Source organism: Cucurbita pepo, chromosome LG08, assembly GCF_002806865.2.
Source record: "Cucurbita pepo subsp. pepo cultivar mu-cu-16 chromosome LG08, ASM280686v2, whole genome shotgun sequence".
Lineage (NCBI taxonomy): Eukaryota > Viridiplantae > Streptophyta > Magnoliopsida > Cucurbitales > Cucurbitaceae > Cucurbita > Cucurbita pepo.
Genome location: NC_036645.1, coordinates 3,637,894 through 3,659,628, shown reverse-complemented (window position 1 = coordinate 3,659,628; position 21,735 = coordinate 3,637,894). Strand labels below are relative to the sequence as shown.

Sequence of the window (21,735 nt, the reverse complement as noted above, 5' to 3'; positions counted from 1 at the left end):
TTTATTTATTTTTTTCTGAAAAATCAAGAGCATTAATATTATTTTTAAAAGTTTTTGAATGTTTTTGAAATTTATGTTTAAGGATTTTAACAAACTTTTGAAAACTAAAAAAAAACATTTTTAAATGTTTAAGAGTATTTTTAAACTCTTTTAAAAATTTAAGGATATGTTTAAAATAAATTATTAGCTATTTTTATATATTTCCCATCCATTATTTGGATTATGATATTTTTAAACTTTTTATCAAGTTATAAGGATATTATTTAAATTTTTTAGAGTTCCGCAATTATTTTTAAGATAAAGTTTAGAATTATTTTTAAGAGAAACTCGGTGATATGATATGATATATTACAAATGAAGCTTTCAAGAAAGTAAAATAGACGTGGATTTCATTTATAGAGACTGTCCCGATGATATGTCCTCAATCTTTATCCCTGAAGTGGCTGTGGAAGAGTTTTTGATTTGAAGATTTTCCAACAATGAAGTTCCCAGCTTTTGTTACTAAATAAATTAGTTGAAAACTAGAAAATGTGGGTAAAGTATTTGTTGTACCTACCCTATGTCTTGAATTAGTGTATATGTGGCCCTATTTAGAAGGTGTGCCCTCCAATAAGACCCCAACAGCACAAAAACTCTTCCAAAATAACATAAAGAGTAAAGAGGGATGAACCTAATAGTGCACGAATTCATCTCAGAGAATAGCATGGTTGAAGTGATTGAATCAATAAATTTTAGTGGAACTTAAAGTCCACACCATGAATTCATCCTAGAGAATAGGACGGTAAAAGCCGTCAAATCAATAAATTTGAGAGTGGAATTCAATCAAAAAAATGGGGAGAAGAACATAAAAGTCCACACCACACCAACCCGAGTATAGTGCTAGAATTCATCCTATAGTGAGCAGCACGGTTGAAGTAATCAAATCAATAAATTTGAGAGTGGAACTCAATCTCAAAGACGAAAAGATGAACATAAAAGTCCATGCCAACCCAAATATAACTCAATTAATTAAGACTTTCTATCGGATGTCTGAGTGTTAAATCATAGCTAGCTCTTAAAAGAAAAATAAAACAAAAAGGTAAACAATAAATACTTCGAATAAATTACTTCAATTTTTTTTTATCACTCAATTACTGCATTACTTGGGTGCAAATAGTGCAACGATTTCACTAGGTTTTCTTCAAATGTGGAAGCCCTAAGAATCTGCCACTGCAGCCATTACCCAAAATCAAGAGAATGAGAATAAAAATGCTTCCATTAAATCAAACTACCAAAATAGATTCCAGTTCAAATTGAAAAACACAAATCCATTGTAATTCTAAATGCATTCACGTTAGAACATAGTACACACTAAGAAATGATTCAATCCAGTTGGTAAAAGATGGGTTTACTTTTTGTTTGAACACCAAAGAAAGAAAGAAAGATTCCACTGGATAGGATCATCCTTTTGTAATTTCATTTCATCAATGAATGGTTTGTTTCCTATCAAAAGAAGAAGAAAAAGAAAGAAAGAAAGAAAGAAAGAAAGATTCTTGACAGAGAAAACAAGCTCCCCAGTTCAACTAACTGATGGAATATTCTCTATTCCAGCCTTTGCCCTTATCCTATTCTCTATTCCAGCCTTTGCCATTGGATAATTAAGGAGATTTTCTACCTTATTGCCTATCAGGACGAGATTGCAAGTTATATGTGGAAATCACTACAAGAGGAGTAAGATTCGGATTACCTTGTTGATCAAATATCTCAAGGCAAGAACATTGTTTGAGATTCGAATCACTCCACAAACAAGATCGATCATGTCTAGCTTGAATGATTCTTGTTGATCAAATATCTCAACGCAAGAACACTTGTTTGAGATTCGAATCACTCCACAAGCAAGATTGATCATGTCGAGCTTGAATGATTCTACATGTAACCTAAACTACATAGAATTGCAAAAAACTTAGTCATTGGCAATGGCTTTATAGAGCTTAAAATGGACTATCAGACGCATTCCAAGAATAACATTCACACTTTATGGTCATAATTAACCATGATGTAAATGTAACCTAAAGTAAATAAAATGTCTTAAACAATATTAATGAAATACAATAACTCTAAATTACTCTAAATTGTTTTACAACAATCAAACTTCATTCTTCTTCAATGTAGCATGAGNTAAAGTAAATAAAATGTCTTAAACAATATTAATGAAATACAATAACTCTAAATTACTCTAAATTGTAATCCACCCAAAATTTATAACAATTTATAACTCTAAATTGTAATTCAACGTGGCATGAATTAAAATATCTTTTAATAATTTCAACAACATTTTCTTCGCATCTTCCTTGAAATATATTGTATGATTGATGTCTCTTGGTTATCAAGATCATCAAGTTAACTGGAGAATGAAGCAACAATCAATTCCAAGGAATATGGATTTTTCTATAAGGAGAAACTGGCCGAACAAAAATTGAGCGTTCAAGGGAAGATTTTCAAGATTGAAACATCCAACTTAAAAGAATAAAGGGGTGGCTTCATAACCCATTTCAAATATGAAATTACTCCACATAGTATATCAATATAAACATCCTCAATCTATCAGATTCGAATTCAGGCAATCAAGAGATCAGAAATCAAGAGAAAAGGCAAGTGGAAGATCAAAGTTTACTAGAAATTAAGAACTTTCTTTCTGTTACAGATCACAAGAAATAAATATATCCATTCATCAATCCAGGTCCCTAAAAATATACACATCAAACCTCATTTATCAAGTTCCATTGCCTGGGCTGCTTTTGCTTTTGCCGCTGCAGTCAACTTGGTCTTCACTTTTTTCTTCCCAACTTGAAACCCAGCTCCACCCTTCTTTTTCTTTCCACTACCATCAACCTATGCACATAATTAAACGAAAACAATGAGACTTTCAAATGGTATTAATATACACGGACATGTTCAGAAAAGGCAAACGAAACTTGATATTCGTCCACAGTTGGCCAATTGCTCAAAAAATCACACAGTGGGAAGACAGATTCACATCTCTTACTACCACCTGCAGAGTGATCTATTATTGGAGCAGAAGCTATTTGCTTAGCTTTAGCTCCGCCCCAAGGTATCATTTCTAATATATCTGTGGGGCAAGCTCGAAAACTGGAAAAACCAAAACAAGTTCTGCCTTCCCACTCCATCTATCCAAGGGGTTGGAAGAGTAGAGGCCTTCGCTTAGCTTTAGCTCCGCCCCAAGGTATCATTTCTAATATATCTGTGGGGCAAGCTCGGACACCGGAAAAACCTAAACAAGTTCTGCCTTCCCTCTCTATCTATCCAAGAGATGGAAGAGCAGAGGCCTTTGGTGTCCTCTCCAGTCTACTGGGGCCTCACAGTCACTAGCCATTATACTTTTCTCTCCATTATTCATCCTAATGAACGCATCTCTTGAGAGTTTTGTGATCAGAATGTGTGAAAACTAGAACATTACTCGTATGAGCAAATTTCCAAATTACCAAGTGAAAAATCAAAACAGAGACAATAATCCATCTCTCTCCATAACTCTCAATTTCTTTTTTAAATCAGCAAAACAGAAAATTCCACTTTTCTCGATTCAATACAGAGATTAAGAGAGAGAGCGATACCTTCATCTTGTTCTTCTTTGCTTGGAGCTTTTTCGCAGCCTTTTCTTTTTCTTGTTTCTCCCCTAATCAATCCGCCCATGGAAAAACATTAGCATAAGAACCACGAAAAAGTGAATCAATTGAAACAAACAAATGATTTGAGCAATTAATTTAACACTAAAAGTTACTTCGAAGGTCGAATTCATGTTGATTCTTCCTGCGCGAAAGATTATTTTTCTTCGACATTTTGTTGCGCCCCGGCCGCCGGAAATTTCCTCGATTCGCCGCACGTCACCGTTTTCTTAAACCCTAACCCGATATTTACTCGGCAACTGCACTGAGGTACTCTTATACCAAACCGGGTTGGCCCATGCTGTTTTTTCCTCTCTCTTTTTTTTCTTTTTCCCCAATTATATATTAAAAAAAATCACTTATTAATTTTTAATGTTACTCGAAATAAATTATTTAAAGAAATATAAATTTTTATTAACTTATTTTTCTATATTTAAATTTTTATTACAATAATGATAATTAAATTGTGAAATTGAAATTTTTAAATAATAAATACCAAATTTAAAAAATATACTATTTGATACACTTACCAATATTTTATTTGAATTTGGGTTAGCTTTAAAATTTTATTTTTATTAAAAATTTAAAATTATGCCATTTTGCAACGAATATTTCATTTAAAATCAATTTAAAATTATCTAAATAAAATAATTGTTCACTCAAAATTCTATTAAATGATTTTTTTTTTTTTTTTTTTTTNCATAATATGAAATAAAAAATGAGAACATTTTCAATGGTTTCTCGGAATCCAAACACACATTTGTTTTTTCGTTCGAGCGGTTAACTTCGAAATTGAGAGGTCGAAGCGATGGAGGGAACAGAAATGGTGAATCCACGAACAGGCAAGTTGCTGAGAAGAACAGCTTGGTGGCCACCGTCGCTGCTTCATATTTTCTCATAACCGCTGAGTATGGCTCTCAATTCAATTTTCTTGATTCTGTGAGTCCTTCGATCATCTCTCCCTGAAAATTTTTATTATCTGCTTCGTCGCTAAGATAATCGTAGGAGAAAGCAGTAGGATCTTGGATTTTAAGTTGGCTAGTTTCTAAGTTGATTGTGTTTTACGTTTTAGTAGTCCAGGGATTGTTATTGTGCAATATAACACGGATTTGTTATCGCATTGAGTTTTTTGTGTTTCACTAATGTGATTTTGTTTCTCTATTATAGATGCATTTATCTAGTGATTGATTGAGTTCATCTTATCAGCATTCTTCTCTGGCTGAAAATGAATTGAAAGAAATCTGATTGAGTTCATCTAGTTAATCGATTTCATGTTTTTGTAAGCAAGTTGTACTAGATTAGTTCAAGTTTTGTGGCACTTCGATTTCAATCGTATTTCTTCACTGTCAGTTATCGTTCTTAATTTTCTTTTAGCATCTAATCTAAGTCATTGTATATTTCGTCTTTTACTTGATTTTAGTGTGTAGAACTTAGTTTTCTACATTCATTATCGGTCTGTGTTTAAGTTATGAAATTAGCATCGATTGTGGTGTAAATTTGTTGAGGCCTGAACTCTTCACTGTACTAAGCTTAAAATAGATGAAAAGTTCTTCTAATACGTTTTCAAATTGCTCAGAGAGAAAGGACGATCTGTAGTTTGTGGATTCATATTGAATCATTGTTATTTGTTCTTGTTGTTGGATGATGAAAGTCCCACGTCGGCTAATTTAGGGAATGATCATGGGTTTATAATCAATGAATACTATCTCCATTGGAATGAAGCCTTTTGGGAAGCCCAAAGCAAAACCATGAGAACTTATGTTCGAAGTGGACAATATTATATCACTGTGGAGAGTCGTGTTCATCTAACATGGTATCAGAGCCATGCCCTAAACTTAGTCGTGCCAATAGATTGGTAAATCCTCAAATGTCGAACAAAGTACTCCAAAAGAAAAAGGAGTCGAGTCTCCTCGAAGGCATAGTAAAAAATGACTAAGACTCCAAAAGAAAAAGGAGTCGAGCCTCGATTAAGGGGAGACGTACTTTGTTCGAGGGGAGGTGTTGGATGATGAAAGTCCCATATCGACTAATTTAGGGAATGATCATGGGTTTATAATCAAGGAATACTATCTCCATTGGAATGAGGCCTTTTGGGAAACCCAAAGCAAAGCCATGAGAGCTTATGCTCAAAGTGGACAATATCATACCATTGTGGAGAGTCGTGTTCATCTAACACTTGTGTTCAATCTTTTTGTCAACGCTTTCAATGAAATTTATGTCTTGCTAGATTTGTTTGTCGCTCATAATCTCTTGCTATTGCAGCGAGATATGAGAGGTAGGAGTAAAGAGTGTAGTTTCCATTTCTATACAGCTAGAAGCAAGAAGGTTTAGCATTTAGCAACTGAATAATATTGGTTCAAGTGAGAAGTTAACATAGTCTTACTTTTACATTATGGGAATTTCAATTTAGTCATCTACCGGTTCTTATATGCTTGATTGGTGTTTGATCAAATTTCCAACTTCATAGAACGTGTACATATTATTTTGAATTCTTATGGTCTAACTTGGGAGGGCGGATAAAAAACTACTAAGGGTTACATATTTGGATAGAATAATCAATCTCAAGAACGTCGGCGAGAGAAGCTCGTCTCCAATGGTGTCGAGGACGATCCATTGTAAGTAGACTCGAGGATTTAGTTACCTTTTTATGTGTATATATACCTTGAGTTTGCAGTCTTTGCTTATACATTTGCTAGAGCTTAGGTTGAGATAAAGCAGGAGTAGACCTTCTGGAGGAGTTAAATAGTGCAGTTTGTTAGATGCTGAGATGTTTAATGAATTGGGTATTACCGAATTCATTTAGTAAATCGACATCAGGTTCAAATTTCGTATTTGCAGCATAGTTTAGACTAAACTAATAAGGATGCCCATATATACGAAATCCTAAATACAAGAAGACCTCCCTCCATAACAACGGGCAAAAGAATGATATGAATGAAAAAGAGCAAACGGAGTTGAGCAATCGACATGATATATTTGCTCACATTCTGGGCGAATGTCATAATTAGCTGGAACATTCTATGGTATTAATAAGAGGAGGTAGAGTGAAAGATTTGCGAGGTTGAAATCCCATTGTATTCGAGGAGTTAAAGATTTGCTGGGAATTCCGGATCTGAAAGACTATATTTGGGCTAGCTCGACCCCACCCCTACCAGGACCTGAGCTCTTGGGGGTGGAGATAGCATTAATATAGTTTCACACTATTCAATCAAAAAGAGTCTTAATAATAAGAAGACGGAATAAAAATTATACAACAAGAAATAAGTGCAAAGGTCAAAATGAGAATGAAATAGATAAGAATTGTTTTTGTTTTTTTTGTGTTCGGATCAGTTGTAGTTTCAGTTTCTATTTGATTACCTGTGCTTAGTGAGAGAGGTCATATGTAGTTATTCTAAACTCACGTAGAAAATGAACATAGTTCTGATTTGGGAGTTTTACTAAGATTTGAATATCTCCCTGGCTGTTGCTGCACCCTTAGCCAAAGTGAAGGGCGAAACCTTAGAATACTTGTTTTCTGCATATAATTTTTCTCTGAAAATGTATGTGACTATCCAACACATATTTGGAATTCAATGGTGCTTCACAAGAACAATCAAGTCTTTGTGCAGGAATACTTCCGAAGGAGAGAAGAAAATTCTTTCAAACAATGTTTTCTTTTACGAAAAAACTTTCCTAAAATGAAGAGATGAAGTTTTGTTAGTGCGATGATTGTAAAAGAGTGGGTATTGAACCATTGATCAGACATATGAAATAGTAATTAATACCTTATTGATTGAGCTATTGAGCTATGTTCGAGTAGATAAAAAGAAAATATAAAATTTTATTTGTAGTCACTGCCAAATGGAGTAGGTTTTTGTAAACCTCCTCAACATGTTTGAGATGCTTTATTCTCCTCGTTGTTCTTTTGTTTAAGAGAATGCTTTGTTTTTTTTCTTTAAAAAAAAAAAAACGAAATGCTTAGAGACAATTTGGATTTGGTGACATTTTTGGCATTGAATATCAAAAGAACGGAATCTTGGCCAAAGACATTTACAATTTTTTTTTTAATGTATTTTTTAAGTATAGAATTATTGTCAAAATTGTATAAATTATCCAGAGACTATAATTCTATAATCAAAATTATCATCAAATTATATATATATATATAGTAAAAGTGATTTGGACAAATTTTAAAGAAAGTAAAGGCCAATAATTTTTCAAAAGAAAACATTCAATGTTTGGTAATTCATTCTAATTTTAGATGATAAGTTGAATAGAAAATATAGTTTAATCAGGTAAAGCATATCTAGTGCATAGAACTGAAAATAAAAATATATAGAAAATAAAAAGATTAAAATAACTATGGGCTGGGCTTACAATAGGCCCAATGGGTCATGTTCGAGCTTCATCATGTTAGTCTTGGCGGGTGCCCAATCAGGCTTTAAGACCCGACTGGTCGGCTCGGGCTGCACGCCCTCTCTCTCTCTCTCTCTCTCTCTCTCTCTCTTGCAGTCGATTTCACACGTTGAACATTCAAATTTCGAAATCCATTGCCCTCCGAAACCCCAAGATTCGCATTCGTTTCGAACACACAACTGAATTTCGTTGCTCTGATCTTTCAATCCTACTTCTGTAGAAACTGGCTGTGGATGTAAACTGAAACATGTCCTTCGACAAACCCGGTGAAGACACCGGGGTTTCTGGGTTTGAATCCGAAGAAATGGAGCCTGATTCTGAGCTTGAGGAGCTCGAGCTTGAAGTAAACCAAATGGCTCAGAGGATTCTTCACTACAGATCCACTCTCTCTGCTCAACTAAAGTCCTCCTTCATTTCGTTACTCGAGTCCGCGAGGCCTGTTGCCTTCGGACCCTCGGAGCCGGGGATATCTGTTCCTCCGAACCATGAAGGTGGGTTGTGTTTTCTTTCTTTCTCCGAACTTGTAGATTTGCTCTGTGAAAATTAATTGAAAGAAATCTGAAATTATGTTGTTCTATTAGGTATATGCTTCTTTGAAGTGAATGAGTTTGCTGTTTGGGAATTCTGTGCCAAGGGGTTGGTTTCTAAACGCTTTTTGAAGTGTTTAATTAGGGCGAATGGAATACAATTAGTTCTAATTCTTTTGATCTGGAATTGCTACCTGTTCTTCTCACTGATTTGATTTGCAATTCTGGTTCAGGATGGGGGGATTAAGTTCAAACACTCCTATTTTGTTGGCTTTTGAGCTAAATTTATGTATCCAACGGTAGTTTTTGAGCATGCCTTTCTGGAGCATTCAGCTTAAGATGTAGAAGGACTATTTTAGGACTAGTGAACTGTTTCGTGTGCATATTTTTTAAGTACATAGAAAGTCATTTCAATCGGGTCTTTCATTTATCGATTTCATCTCATATGAGAAGCTCGTTGATATAATTATATTTCATCTTTTTTGTTCAGTTTTTCTTGTTCTTTTCCTGTAGTGTTCCAAACTGTATTTGTGTTTCATTTCCTTCTGTTGGTTGCAGTTTATACAATCGTTGACAATTGCAAAAAAATTGTTGATTGTGATGATACTGAAATATGTTACGTTTACAATCTATGTTTCAAGTGAGTTTAGTAAGGCTGTAACTCATCACTACTTGTGGATCTTATTGGCCAATTCTGAAAATTACACAATTAAGTTCAGCTAGTGTTTCGCTAGGTAGGTTGTTCTTGCTGTTTCGGGGTGAGTGTATCGACTTCAGTAGTTATTCCTTTCGGTAGCAAATATTCTAATGCAGCTATTGTATCACAATTTGAAAAAGAAAGTCAAAGTTCTTACTCTAAGCTAACGATTTTCGGCTGTCCTCGCTCCGAGTCAGAGAATTCTAGGACTTTTCGAGACAAGGATTTAGCCAGATGGTTAGCTTTTTCGTGTACCCTTAATCTTATTATTTTTGTGACTCTAGTGCCTCTTGTATTTATGTTGATCGAGGTCCTTTTTTCGTGATTGCTTATTCCCCTGCTTTTGTGTTCCTTTTGATTCTCTAATTCAATGGTCTGCAGAAGTCTGTATGCCGTCTCTACTTTAGTTATATTATATTTACGGTTCATGAGCGCTTCAATAATTCGTGCATGTTCTGATTGATTACGCCAACCTACGATCTTTTTCAAAAAGCAAATATTAACCTTTTGGACTCGATCGTGAGTTTACTCCAAGGATGTACTTGTGTGACAATGTTGGTGTGTCTGGTGGTAATGAAGAGTTATTCTGATGATGCATATAGGATTTATTTACTCAGCTGTATGTCCTGACTGACAAATCATTTTGCTATGCAGATGATGAACAACAAATCACAGGAGGTGAAGGAACGGTCCTTCATGACGAGGGTTTAGAAACAGAAAAGAAGATACAATTGCTCAAAGATAAAATATCAAGTAATATCTCTATGATTCCTGCAGTTCTGAAGAGGATGAAAGACTGTATTTCAACCATTGACAATTTGGATTCATATAATGGGTCCATTCATCCTGCATTCAAAAGGAGAAAAGCTAGCTGAATTTCTCTACTGGTATGCCTACTAGTTACTTTTGTGGCAAATTACATTACAAGGGGATCTTGAGTGTAATACAATTATTTAGTTAGATGTGTACCCACCGCGCTTACGGCTCTTTATCCCGACCCAATTAGGTCTAACTCCGATTCTTCCCTTTATGTTCTTCGGTAAGTGGACCGAGGAAGCATGGGAGATATCTGCTTTTGACTGATAAAAAACATCTCGCCTTACATCGTGTTGGTGTGAAAATGGCCTAGTTCTTTACAATTGCAATGCTGATATGTAACATAACATATTGTGTATAAGGTTATTGAAGACATTAGTTTTGCATTTGTTGATGTATAATATTCTTGAAAAATGTTGGAACTAGGAGGTTTTTCTTCTATTACCTCCCCCTTTCCTCTCATCCCCTTGTTCTTATCTCAGCCGACGCAGCTTGCTATTATCGATATCATTTATGAACAAAAAATAAGCTTCCTGTGATTATAAGCATAATCTTGCACTTAATGCAGGGTCAATTCTTGGGTAAGAGGCTTAAATATTTCATTGAAAGAGTATATATGTTATGGTAATGCGTGATGCACCTTTCTCTATCAGGTGGTGGCATCTTAAATGGTTGTACATTTACTGGCAAGTACATGAACATCAGAATCTAATCGTGATATAGAGGTACTCGCCACTAACCCCTCCAACTACCATTGTCCTTGCTGAGTTGACATTGGGGTGTTAAAAAATTCGATGACCGAAAACCCTAATTAACCTAACTCAACTGTCACAATCGTGGTTTTTAGGCAGTGGATTTGGTGAAAGTGCGGCGCCCACTCTTAATTTTGAGTGGATCAAGCTTACTTCGAGTTACGTTGCCTGTGGTTGGGGTGGTCGGACACCCACTCTCAATTTTGAGTGGATCAAGCTTACTTTGAGTTACGTTGCCTGTGGTCGGGCAACGTGTATACAAACATCGGGTCTTGATTTCAAAAGAAGATTTTAGAAAGCGGGGAAGAGAGGTTTTGGAAAAAAAGTTTCGAAAGCATGAGAGAGAAATTGAAATTGGTGTTATATGGGAATGTCAAAAGATAACAATAACTGCTTACTGGGATTGAGTTTGGTTTATGAAATCGAATAAATCAAATTTCTTGTTAATTTTAAAACATACATTTATCCATTTTATTTTTATTTAATTTCATAATTATATTTTTGATTATTTATTCTCAAACAATGCTTAAAAATAATTTTCCAACCTCGAAAACTAAATAAAACTCACTTAAAAATAGTATTACGATGGTTTTAGTAGGTTTTCCCTTTTTTTTTTCTTCTTTTCCACAAACATAATATCTCCAAAAGTTTTGTACTTCAAATCTACCATTTTTACTATCCAAATACGAATCCACTCGACCTAAGAATTATAATAAAAAGAATGCATAAATGAACTAAAAATAAGATTGAGAGAGGAGACACGTTATTACATCATCACATAAACACGAAATACCATATCTTTGATCCTCGTGTATATTTTTCTAAATTATTAGAATGATTTTAGAAAAACACACATTGGGAAAATTATTGGGAAAATTATTATGAAGAGAGAAATTTATGGCTTCTACGAACTTCTTTTATCCACTACCATCCATGGCTGACCCACTAAGTTGGGACTTCAAAATTGATATAGATAAAGTAGAATAGTGTATAGATTGAAGGCTACCACATTCGATGACACACTTCACAACTTCGAGGTTGGAGCGGGTTCTGGCGATCTCGCCTTCCGAAGCAGCCCTTCTTGAGTCAACGACACAACAAGCTGTTCGTTATTTGCACAATTCAGTTACTGACATAACAGAGAGAAAAAGAGGGGAGAAAATATGGTAGTTAGGTTCGTTACCTCGCCCTTTTGGTTGAACATTTCACCCGAAACGAAACCGCGAGCATTGAAGGCAGTAGGAGATTGTATCTGTTTATGCTTCTGTTAGTATATTTTGAGCATATTCAAAACTGAAAATGGAATACTTCATTCATTACACTTACTACAAATAACAGCCAGTCGTCAGCTCTTAAAGGTCGGTGAAACCACATCCTGGACAGAAATGAATACAATTGAGGCAAAAGTTCTATTCTACATTTGTGAAAATGTTAAAATGATGATTATGCATCCTTGTAAACCAATTTCTCACGGTCCCATCTTGTATTATACTCTCGACTCCCATAACAGCTCCAGCCCCAGCCCACCGCTGGTAAATATTGTCCTCTTTGAACTTTCCTTTTCAGGCTTCCCCTCAAGGTTTTAAAATGCGTCTACTAGGGAGAGGTTTCCACACCCTTAAAAGGAATGTTCATTCCCCTCTCCAACCAATGTGGGATCTCACAATCTACCCCCCTTAGGGGCTTAGCGTCCTCGCTGGCACACACCCGGTGTCTGGCTCTGATACCATTTGTAACAGCCCAAGCCGACCGCTAGCAAATATTGTCCTCTTTGGGCTTTTCTTTTCAGGTTTCCCCTCAAGGTTTCCACACCCTTATAAGGAATGCTCGTTCCCCTCCAACCACATGGGATCTCACTCGACATTCCTTCCAATGTCTCATATTCAAACCCTCGTGTGAAAAAGTTGACAATTTAAAGTTCTTGTTGGCTTTTAGAGCTTAGTTCTTTGGGTATTTAAAGCCTCTTGTTTGATTAGTGGGAGTCAAGAGTACAATACAAGATGGGACCCCTGAGAGCATAATACAAGTGGACAATATGAGCCCTGACCACCCAAAGAAAGAAATATACAATATTCCAGATATACCAGATATACCAGATATACCAGATCAGAAGCATATGCATTGAAGTAGAACAGAATTTTCCATATTTAATGATGTTTGGGCTTAGGTCTTTAATCGTAAATATATCATTACAAATACTTACGAGTGATCCAAGCTCACGGAAGTCGACCTCAAACCCTTCCGACGATGGGGATTCAAGCTTATTGAAAGAAATACCAGATCAGAAGCATATGCTACTACGCACCTACACAGCAATATACATCATACAATATTATTTTCAACGTATACACGACATTAGATTGTATGGAATTCTTTTCGGGTAAATTTTTGTCATTGCCACTCCAAGCAAGAACTTTCATAGTAATTTTTTAAGTCTCACTTGAAATTACCCCTCATTTATAGAGGTTTGAAACGTATACTCGATTGTTGATTCAAAACTTCCCATAAAAAAGGATTTCCAAATTAAATGCCATTTGGCTCTGACTTGAGAGGCATCTGCTCCACAATTTCAAAAAGGCTCAACTTGTTTTGCCTAATTAAGCTGCTTACCTGTGCAAGGCTTGATCATCAGATAGTTTTCCTCTTGCTCTAAACCAATACTTCAAACTGCAACATAGTTCAAGGCATTTTTTTATAAATGCATTTTAGCAACGATACAGAAGAAAGGTGCTATAGACGAAGTATTAATCGAGATTAGAAAGGCAACCAGTTTACCTGGGAGGAGACTTGGTCTGGTTTGTTGAATTGTTTGGCTCACAAAACCGTATCTCAATTGGCCAAGGAATAAACACCCTGGAAGCTACCTTGTTGCGGTAAGTCCTGATATAATCAATGGTTTCATGAGCTGATTGAACAGTAGGGATGATAGTTCATACAAGCCATTCTACGATAGACAAGTTCTTATCCAAAATGGCACTATCAGCAATTAGACACAAGAAGACGCACCTGAGACAAACTGTCTATAGTACATCTTCCTTAATTATTTTTGCATAATAAACATTTAATATGAGTCTATTCGGTGATAAGGATCATGGTGTTCCAAATGTTTCAATCGGCCTATTATGCGAATCAAGTTCAAGATTCAAGAATCATTCCTTCTTCATAAACAAAATTGGATATCAGAGCCTAGGTTGCATCCTTGTGGCTTACTCTAGAATTGATTCTATCTTTCATTTATGCAATTGTTTATCTTTTCTTCAAATCTTTCCATGTATTTTAGAGGAAAACTAAATGTGAAGAACTAAATGGGGCAGTATTAAACTATCCTACATATAAAAAAAATTGTTTAATTTAGAGCGGCTATTACCGGTGTGGCAACACTATTTATACCCGAGAGAGTTTATGATCCACTCTGATCATGAAAACTTGAAGTATCTTAAAGGTCAAAGCAAACTGAACTGTAAGGATGCAAAGTAGGTAGAGTTTATTGAAACATTTCCGTATGTCATCAAATATAAGCAAGGTAAGGATGATATGGTAGCTGATGCATTATCAAGAAGGTACAATCGTTTTACCTCTTAGTGCAAAAACTCTTGGAATTGAGCATATTAAAGAGTTATATAGACAAGACCAAGACTTTGGAACTGTGTTCCTAAATGTTTTAGAAGAGATTTGCTAGAGAAAGGACATGGAGGTGCCTTTAGGGATTAATAAAACTTACAATATGTTGCATGAACACTTCTTTTGACCGAAGATGAAGTATGATGTTCATAAGTTTTGTAGCCAATGTTTTAAAGGTAAAAATCCAAGTCTAGATGACAACCAAATAGATTGTAGATTCCTTTAAATGTACCTAATGAACTTTGGACTAATATATGTATGGATTTTGTTTTTGGTTTGCTGCACACTAAAGGGGTAAAGATAGTATTCTTGTTGTTGTAGATAGATTTAGTAAAATGGCTCATTTTATAGCATGTAACAAAATGGATGACACAAAACATATTGCTAACTTATTCTTTAGAGAAGTAGTAAGATTACATGGAATTCTTAGAATTATTGTTGGTGATAGGGATGTGAAAATTTTAAGCGACTTTTGAAAAGTATTGTGGGGTAAATTGGGTACCAAGTTGCTGCTTTTAAGTACATGTTATTCTCAAACTAATGTGCAAAATGAGTGGTTAATAGAACATTGGGAGTATTGCTTAGGGCTATTAACATCAAATCTTTGGAAGAATGTTTGTCATTTGTAGAGTTTGCATATAATAGAGCAGTTCATAGTACCACTCATTGTTCTCCTTTTGAAGTTGTTTATGGATTTAATCTACTTACACCTCTTGATTTGCTTCCTATTATTTCTAATGTTTTTGAGAGTGACGCAGCCACAAGTTTGATGGAGACCTTGCACAAAGAGGTGAAAGAGAAATTTGAGAAACAAAATTTTAAAATTGGTTCAAGAATTAACAAAGGATAGAAGGAAATCATTTTTCAACCCAGTGACTGGGTTTGGATACATTTTCGCAAGGAGCGATTCCTATCTTAAAGGAAATCAAAGTTACATCCAAGAGGAAATGACCCTTGCCAAGTTTTTGAAAGAATTAATAATAATACCTATAAAATTAATCTTTCGGGAGAATTTTCAGTACATTCTACTTTCATTATTTCTGACATGAGTCCATTTGATGTAGGAGATGACTTTCCTGATTCAAGGACGAATCCTTTTGAGGAGGGGAGAAGATGATAAGGATCATGGTGTCCAAATGTTCCAATTGGACCTATTACACGATCCAAGACCAAGAAGATTCAACAAGCCTTCATTCTTCATCTACAAAATTGGATTGGCTCGGTTCAACTTCCATTTCATGTGTTACAAGTTGACTCGAGTAAGGAAGGACCGTTTAAAGCTTTGGAAGTCAACATTTGCAAGGTTGAAAGGGATGTCATAAATAGTACTTGAATGATAATTTCTTTGAAGACTTTATTTATTATTTTAATTTCATAACGATCATTTAAAAGGGTAGTGGGGAGTTACATGCAAATCATGGCCATGACTCTTTTTTAGTTGGCATTTGAAGGGTAGTGGGAGTTACTTGCCGATCATTACCATAACTCCTGGCCATTTGAAGGGTTGGGAGTTTCTTTGATGGGGAGGCAATAAATACTCACAAAAGTGATATCTAAAATTTAGATTTTGGATGAATGAAATTGAGTCTCAAGTTGATACTTTCACCCATATAAATTTGAGCTATCATCTTTGCCACTTATAAGATTTCAAACAACTCTTATGGTAAATTGCATTCGAGCCATTCAATCTAAGCCTGATCATTCGATTGGGGAGTGACTCAATTTAGAACAAGATTCCAAATCTTGCTTCTAGATATTTGATCTTAAGAGGTAATCTAATTATTTTGTATAAGAATTAGACTTGAGGGTTTTTGCTTCAACAAAAACTTGGATTGAGGATTAGGAGTGTATTATCACTAGGTCATAGACATTTTGGCCATATTAAATGGCTGACCTTTTGTTAACCTACACAGATAAAAATAAAACCAACTAGGCATAATTTCACCAAAATAATTGACTTATTATTTTCATATCCGGGTCACTGCACGACCTAATATATTATCAAATATCATAATAAAAGTTTCAGATATTCCAGCACATGTTTATAGGAAGAACGAGCATGAATGTTCCAACTAACTGACACGATCAGAAAGCCCATACAGAATTTCTGATATGGACAAAAGATAAATCTTACCTAGGAAGCGATGGATTTGTAAGGCGTCTTTCTCGCAAGTCTTCCATTGATAGAAGCTACAATATAATCAATATTAATATCGAAACAGCATTTCTCTGATGGAAAATTTCATACATATAGATTGTAAAGTTTTAGTCACCGTATCTGGAGATGGCGCAGATGGCATTTTTGATATCTGATGGTCAAATCCTTCTTCTTCTTTCTGCAAACAAACCATTATAGTATTGGCAATCAATTGCAGCATAAACTATAGAAATGTCTAATGAAGTAGAAATTGTCTCTCATTACTATTCCCAAGATTTATAAAATTCAAGATTTGGATTTGTTTTGGAATAACTTTCATGCTGTAGGAATATAGTATTGTTGGAACCTATAATAAGCTAAGTTTCAGATGGGTGTTATGGAACTTGATCTGGAGTTCCCCACAGATAATTATGACTGTGTTACTCAAACTGGTCATTTTGACTTCTGTAAAACCTCTTCCAGTTATTCTATATCTTTTGTTATTTGCACAAATGGTTTATCACCTAAAAGTCCATGGTTTTCATTCAAAGTTAAGTGACAGAGATTTTCGAAGGGGTTTGGTAAACTGCATAACTTGGAAGATCATTCCAATAATTCTACCATATATATCTTCATCTAGCAAGTCTATGCCATAAAAGTACAATAAATACCAGGAAATTGTATTTCAATAAATATCTTCATCTAGCTGTTGTATCTCTTGTATGCTTTTCTAGGTCAAGTAAGAAGAACAATAAACATATTGCAAAGTTTTCTTCCATATTCATAAGCCAAAATTCTACATACGACTATCGTGTTCATAACATAATCAGAGTTGCAATTAATAATGAAACTAACAAAATAAGTTAAGAGTAAAAATTGATATTTTTCCAAAAAAAAAAAAGAAAATTACTGAACGGTTTTCATCCAAGAATGCTAATAGTAATTACTTGAAATGAAGCAAGCAATGTAAAAATGACATGTCCTTTCTGGATTGCATCCACTCTCCGGGTAGCAAAGCTGTTTCCATCACGCATACGGTGAACCTGATATATAATTGGAACTAAAAAAGCAAACAATGAGTGGTTATCATGTCTGTTTCAACTTCTAATTTAAGATTGTTCTACACCATCTGAAGTTTGTCACAAAGATATGGAAAATAATTGAACTTCAACAATAAAGCAGGCAGCTTCCAGAACTAAGCAAACCCATATAGATAATTTATCGTAAAAAGTCCTGCACTCCAAATGTGGAATGTGTATTTCCAAATCTTATAGTTTACAGAAGCATATAAAACCAAGAGTTCAAGTCAATGTTGACAAATCCATAAAGTACCAGGAACCCAGCTAGCACAGCTTCTGATGAATCATTAAATGCCACAGGGAAACACATCCTTGGATGTAATAAACACTTATATCCTGAAAGCTTCACATGCTACAATTTTATGAGAAGATGAGGCATTCTCTCGCCAACAGCCACCACCGTGCAATTTTATTTTTTATATACACTATCATGCAAATTAATTTAATTGAAAGTGAATTATGTGAAATGACAATGATGAAGACAAGAAACAAATATATGTGTGAACACAAGAAGATATTACATCTGGGATTAAGTTATCTGTGCAATAAAAACATTAAGATCTATCTGTGCAATAAAAACATTAAGATCTATCTGTGCAATAAAAACATTAAGATCTATCTGTGCAATAAAAGCATCAAGAACCAGCGTAAATAATTGTACTTACAATCAAAATCCCCAACGAGAAGAAAATATACATGCAAACTATGGACAAACTTGAGACAATCAAGAGTTTTTGACGCTGCTGCCAGTGCCTGTGATATGTATGAATTAGAAGCATTAACAATCTTGCTCTATCGTGTCTAAAGTAGTCTATATTTATCAAGTAACTTAAATATGAGCAAAAAATCTTGGGAGATGCATAAGCTGCTAAATCAGTAGAGACGTAAAATCGAAGATGGATCTTTCTTAAAAACCTTTTATACTTAAAAGATATGTTGTCATGATTGGCAAATAATTGTTTTTCATCTTTAAAGTTACAATATCAAGGACATGTGATAGAGCACCAGGTTAACATGAGAACGAAATTTTTTGAACTGCACTTAAGATTAATTCACTAGTCAACTGTATCGAACTCTCAAACTACCAATACTAGATTTAAGTAACAAAGATATCCAGCGCCCTATATTTTGAATTCTATTATACAATACCAATGAAAAAAATACAGATACTGCTTCTTTGACAATTGTGGAAGAAGAACTAAAAAGAACACAACACCCCCCCCCCGGGAAAGGATGAAAACATACCTGACCAACTAGCTGTCCACCAAAAACCTTTCCAAATTTTGGAGCATCTGGTAAAGTAATCCCCCGAAATATATCTGCCTACAGAGAAATCCCAAAAAAAAAAAAAAAAAAAAAAAAAAANAAAGAAAGAAAGAAAGAAAGAAATAGAAGCAATAATTTTAGCAGCATTACATAATCAAAGAAAAAAATATCATGTCTGAAAGATAAAACCAACCTTTAATGTAGTTCTATGTTTCAACGGGAACTAGTCAATCACATAATCTCTCAATTTTCATTTCACTATATCTAGCTCTATGCTTCAAGAGGAACAATACAATTCTCTCATTCTTTGTTTACTTAGGACGAGATTCATTGATGTTCTTGGAATATATTTGTTTGTGCAATAATGTAATATCCTAAAAAGATAGATGATATATTAAAATAAAACCACTTTGATTTTTCAGTAACATTCAAAATGAATAATGAATTGAAATTAATATGAAGTGATTTTAGTTAAATATTATTTAAAAGGTTAAAGAAATAAACTTTATTTTTCAAAAATAGAACAAAAATTACAAAACTATTTAAGCCAAATTTAAAATAGATAAAAGAATTAGTTCCTATGAAACAATAATTCCCACGAAGATTTTTAGAACTGACTAGTCATGAAACCGAATATATTTTAGAATAAATAAAAACAGAGAAGTTGATTGTGCAAAATTAAAAGAATTTGAGATATCACTTATCCTAGAACATAAGCAAACTAGAGAATTTCGAAATTCCTTCATCTTTTGTTCCAATGAAAAGTGCTAGAGAAAGGAGATCATGAGCTTCATGGGAGTAGGGAATGTGGGCACTACTTGCGAAAAGTAAAATCATATTCAAGAAAAACATACTTCCAGAGGCTCTAGGTGCAATATTTTCTCAACAAGTGCACATGTATCAGGAGTTCCATGAGCATTCCAGATTGACATTGGATTTAGTAATGGATAATGTTCCCGAGGTAGGAGCAAACATGTCAGCTGCCACAATAAGAAGCACACACGTAAGTAAAGCGTGTCGATAGCATAACCTCAAGGAAGAGGAATTTTGTTTGTAAAAGAAAAAATGGAATGCCTGAACGACCTACTTTAGACAAAGCAACTACATCAGCTTCTTGTATAGTTGATGAGGTTCCTACAAAAGCAGTTTCATTCAATTTCACGAATCAGAACGAGACTAGCATTGAGCAGGTAAAATCCAGAATCAGTTTTTATCAGCTCAAGATGGCAATATAAAGAGTGACACCAAAATTCAACACGCTTGTTATATCGAGATGAGTACATGGCGAAGAACGAAGACAAGGGAACAATCTAGCGGGAGAACCAAAAGGAGAAGTTCATTAAACTGTGAAATGTTAAAACATAATCTGATATGATCCAGTACTAGGTTGTAAATGCTTTGAAGTTCAACAAATGATTCCTGTACGGAAAGGCGTGGACGCTAAGATGTGTTTAACGCAGAAGTAGAAAGGATACTTTGAGTTTAACAAATTTGACATCAGGGCAGTAGTTGATCTGAAATACTATATGTAATGGCCACGCCCACCGCTAATAGATATTATCCTCTTTGAGTTTTCCCTTTCGGGCATCCTCTCAAGGTTTTTAAAACGCGTTTGCTAGGGAGAGGTTTCCACACCCTTGTAAAGAATGCTTCGTTCTCCTCCCCAACCGATGTGGAATCTCACACTATACGTCAAAAATACTGAGAAAAAATTTACCATAACCAAAATAGTCATAACGCTTCAATTGAAATTCCGGACGATTTTCTTCGTCTCCATCACCGGAACCAAGTATTTCAGCCTGCAAATCATAAGAGAAGCCTTTTCAAGACCAACTAAACTTCCAAGAACTACAAATTTCTGAAGAAGATTACCTCTCCCTCCCATATAAAATAGATTCCAGCTCCTGTTTCACCCTCGCGAAGAACATAGTCTCCCCTCTCTGAAAAAAGCTTGTCAAATTAGAATTGTGATATAACGACTGCTACGTTAGCTAATAAATCTGAAGTTACAATAGCCAGAACTCCAATTTCTTCTCTAATGTAACCGCCATAAACTCCAAAAAACCTCCCAAGTTTTGAGTTAAAGATCAATTTTATCTTTTAAACTACTAACAACACTACGGCCAGTTCGATTGTTTCCCACAATTGACATCAGCTAGGAAACGAAACGAACATCATAAAATTAAATCGCACATCGGTCACTACATACTCATTTCATCGAGTGGAGGAGCAGAATTTTACTGGATATCATCAGGTGATTGCATACTACGATGGACCAAAAGTTACGAAGAAATTATGGAAAATGAAACTTACCGTAGTGCTTAACGACAATCACTTCAGCAATAGCCTTTAGAGATGAGCCAGGCAGCCTCTGAAGCAGCGGAACACATCCAAGAAACTCAACCACTGCAAAATCAAATTAAGATCATCGAAATCACACGCGACGGTGAACAAAATTGCAGAAAACAAAAAGGAAATGTCGGCGAACCTGATTCGAAGTCCATGGTGCTCCAAACGGCAACAAATCTTAGAACAATGTCGAATTGTCGTGAATGATAACCGAACCAGTTAGAGCGACGAAAATAGACGGATCAACTGGCAACGAAATTACGTAATTTCCTCCCGCTATCTCATCATGATCTTATTAATTTTTATTTGATTCAAAGACAAATTTGAAGTAGAATAAACAATTTCAATCCCTTCGGTCGGTTCAATCGTAGTCAACAATTCAATCCCTTCTTTTTTTAGTTCGTCAATTATGAGGTTGAAATGTGAGCCATTCA

The 21,735-nt window shown here is 34.8% G+C and overlaps 3 protein-coding genes across 4 annotated transcripts; 1 reads left to right on the top strand and 2 right to left on the bottom strand.

The window, feature by feature from the left end:
* Nucleotides 1-2,530: 2,530 nt before the first annotated feature.
* Nucleotides 2,531-3,928, bottom strand: LOC111801059. Its single transcript, XM_023685024.1, has 3 exons — nucleotides 3,779-3,928; nucleotides 3,612-3,673; nucleotides 2,531-2,871 (listed from the first exon to the last, which is right to left on the bottom strand). Exons 1-3 carry the CDS (start codon nucleotides 3,834-3,836, stop codon nucleotides 2,746-2,748), a joined length of 246 nt encoding a protein of 81 aa, XP_023540792.1. The 5' UTR covers nucleotides 3,837-3,928; the 3' UTR covers nucleotides 2,531-2,745.
* A 4,195-nt stretch (nucleotides 3,929-8,123) lies between these two features.
* On the top strand, nucleotides 8,124-10,522 carry LOC111801058. Of its 2 annotated transcripts, XM_023685023.1 has the most exons (3): nucleotides 8,124-8,548; nucleotides 8,639-8,693; nucleotides 9,936-10,023. In XM_023685023.1, the coding sequence occupies exons 1-3, from the start codon at nucleotides 8,305-8,307 to the stop codon at nucleotides 9,937-9,939; spliced, it is 303 nt and encodes a 100-aa protein (XP_023540791.1). In that variant the 5' UTR covers nucleotides 8,124-8,304; the 3' UTR covers nucleotides 9,940-10,023. The 2 variants fall into 2 exon arrangements, with proteins under 2 accessions (XP_023540791.1, XP_023540790.1); XM_023685022.1 differs by lacking the exon at nucleotides 8,639-8,693 and having other exon boundaries at nucleotides 9,936-10,522.
* Nucleotides 10,523-11,579: 1,057 nt separating this feature from the next.
* LOC111800688 (acyl-CoA thioesterase 2-like) lies at nucleotides 11,580-21,735 on the bottom strand. Its single transcript, XM_023684494.1, has 17 exons — nucleotides 21,441-21,735; nucleotides 21,266-21,358; nucleotides 20,825-20,892; nucleotides 20,670-20,751; nucleotides 20,040-20,086; nucleotides 19,807-19,932; nucleotides 18,932-19,009; nucleotides 18,352-18,439; nucleotides 17,555-17,667; nucleotides 16,744-16,806; nucleotides 16,605-16,660; nucleotides 13,625-13,729; nucleotides 13,460-13,516; nucleotides 13,053-13,154; nucleotides 12,176-12,224; nucleotides 12,033-12,101; nucleotides 11,580-11,951 (listed from the first exon to the last, which is right to left on the bottom strand). Exons 1-17 carry the CDS (start codon nucleotides 21,454-21,456, stop codon nucleotides 11,874-11,876), a joined length of 1,290 nt encoding a protein of 429 aa, XP_023540262.1. The 5' UTR covers nucleotides 21,457-21,735; the 3' UTR covers nucleotides 11,580-11,873.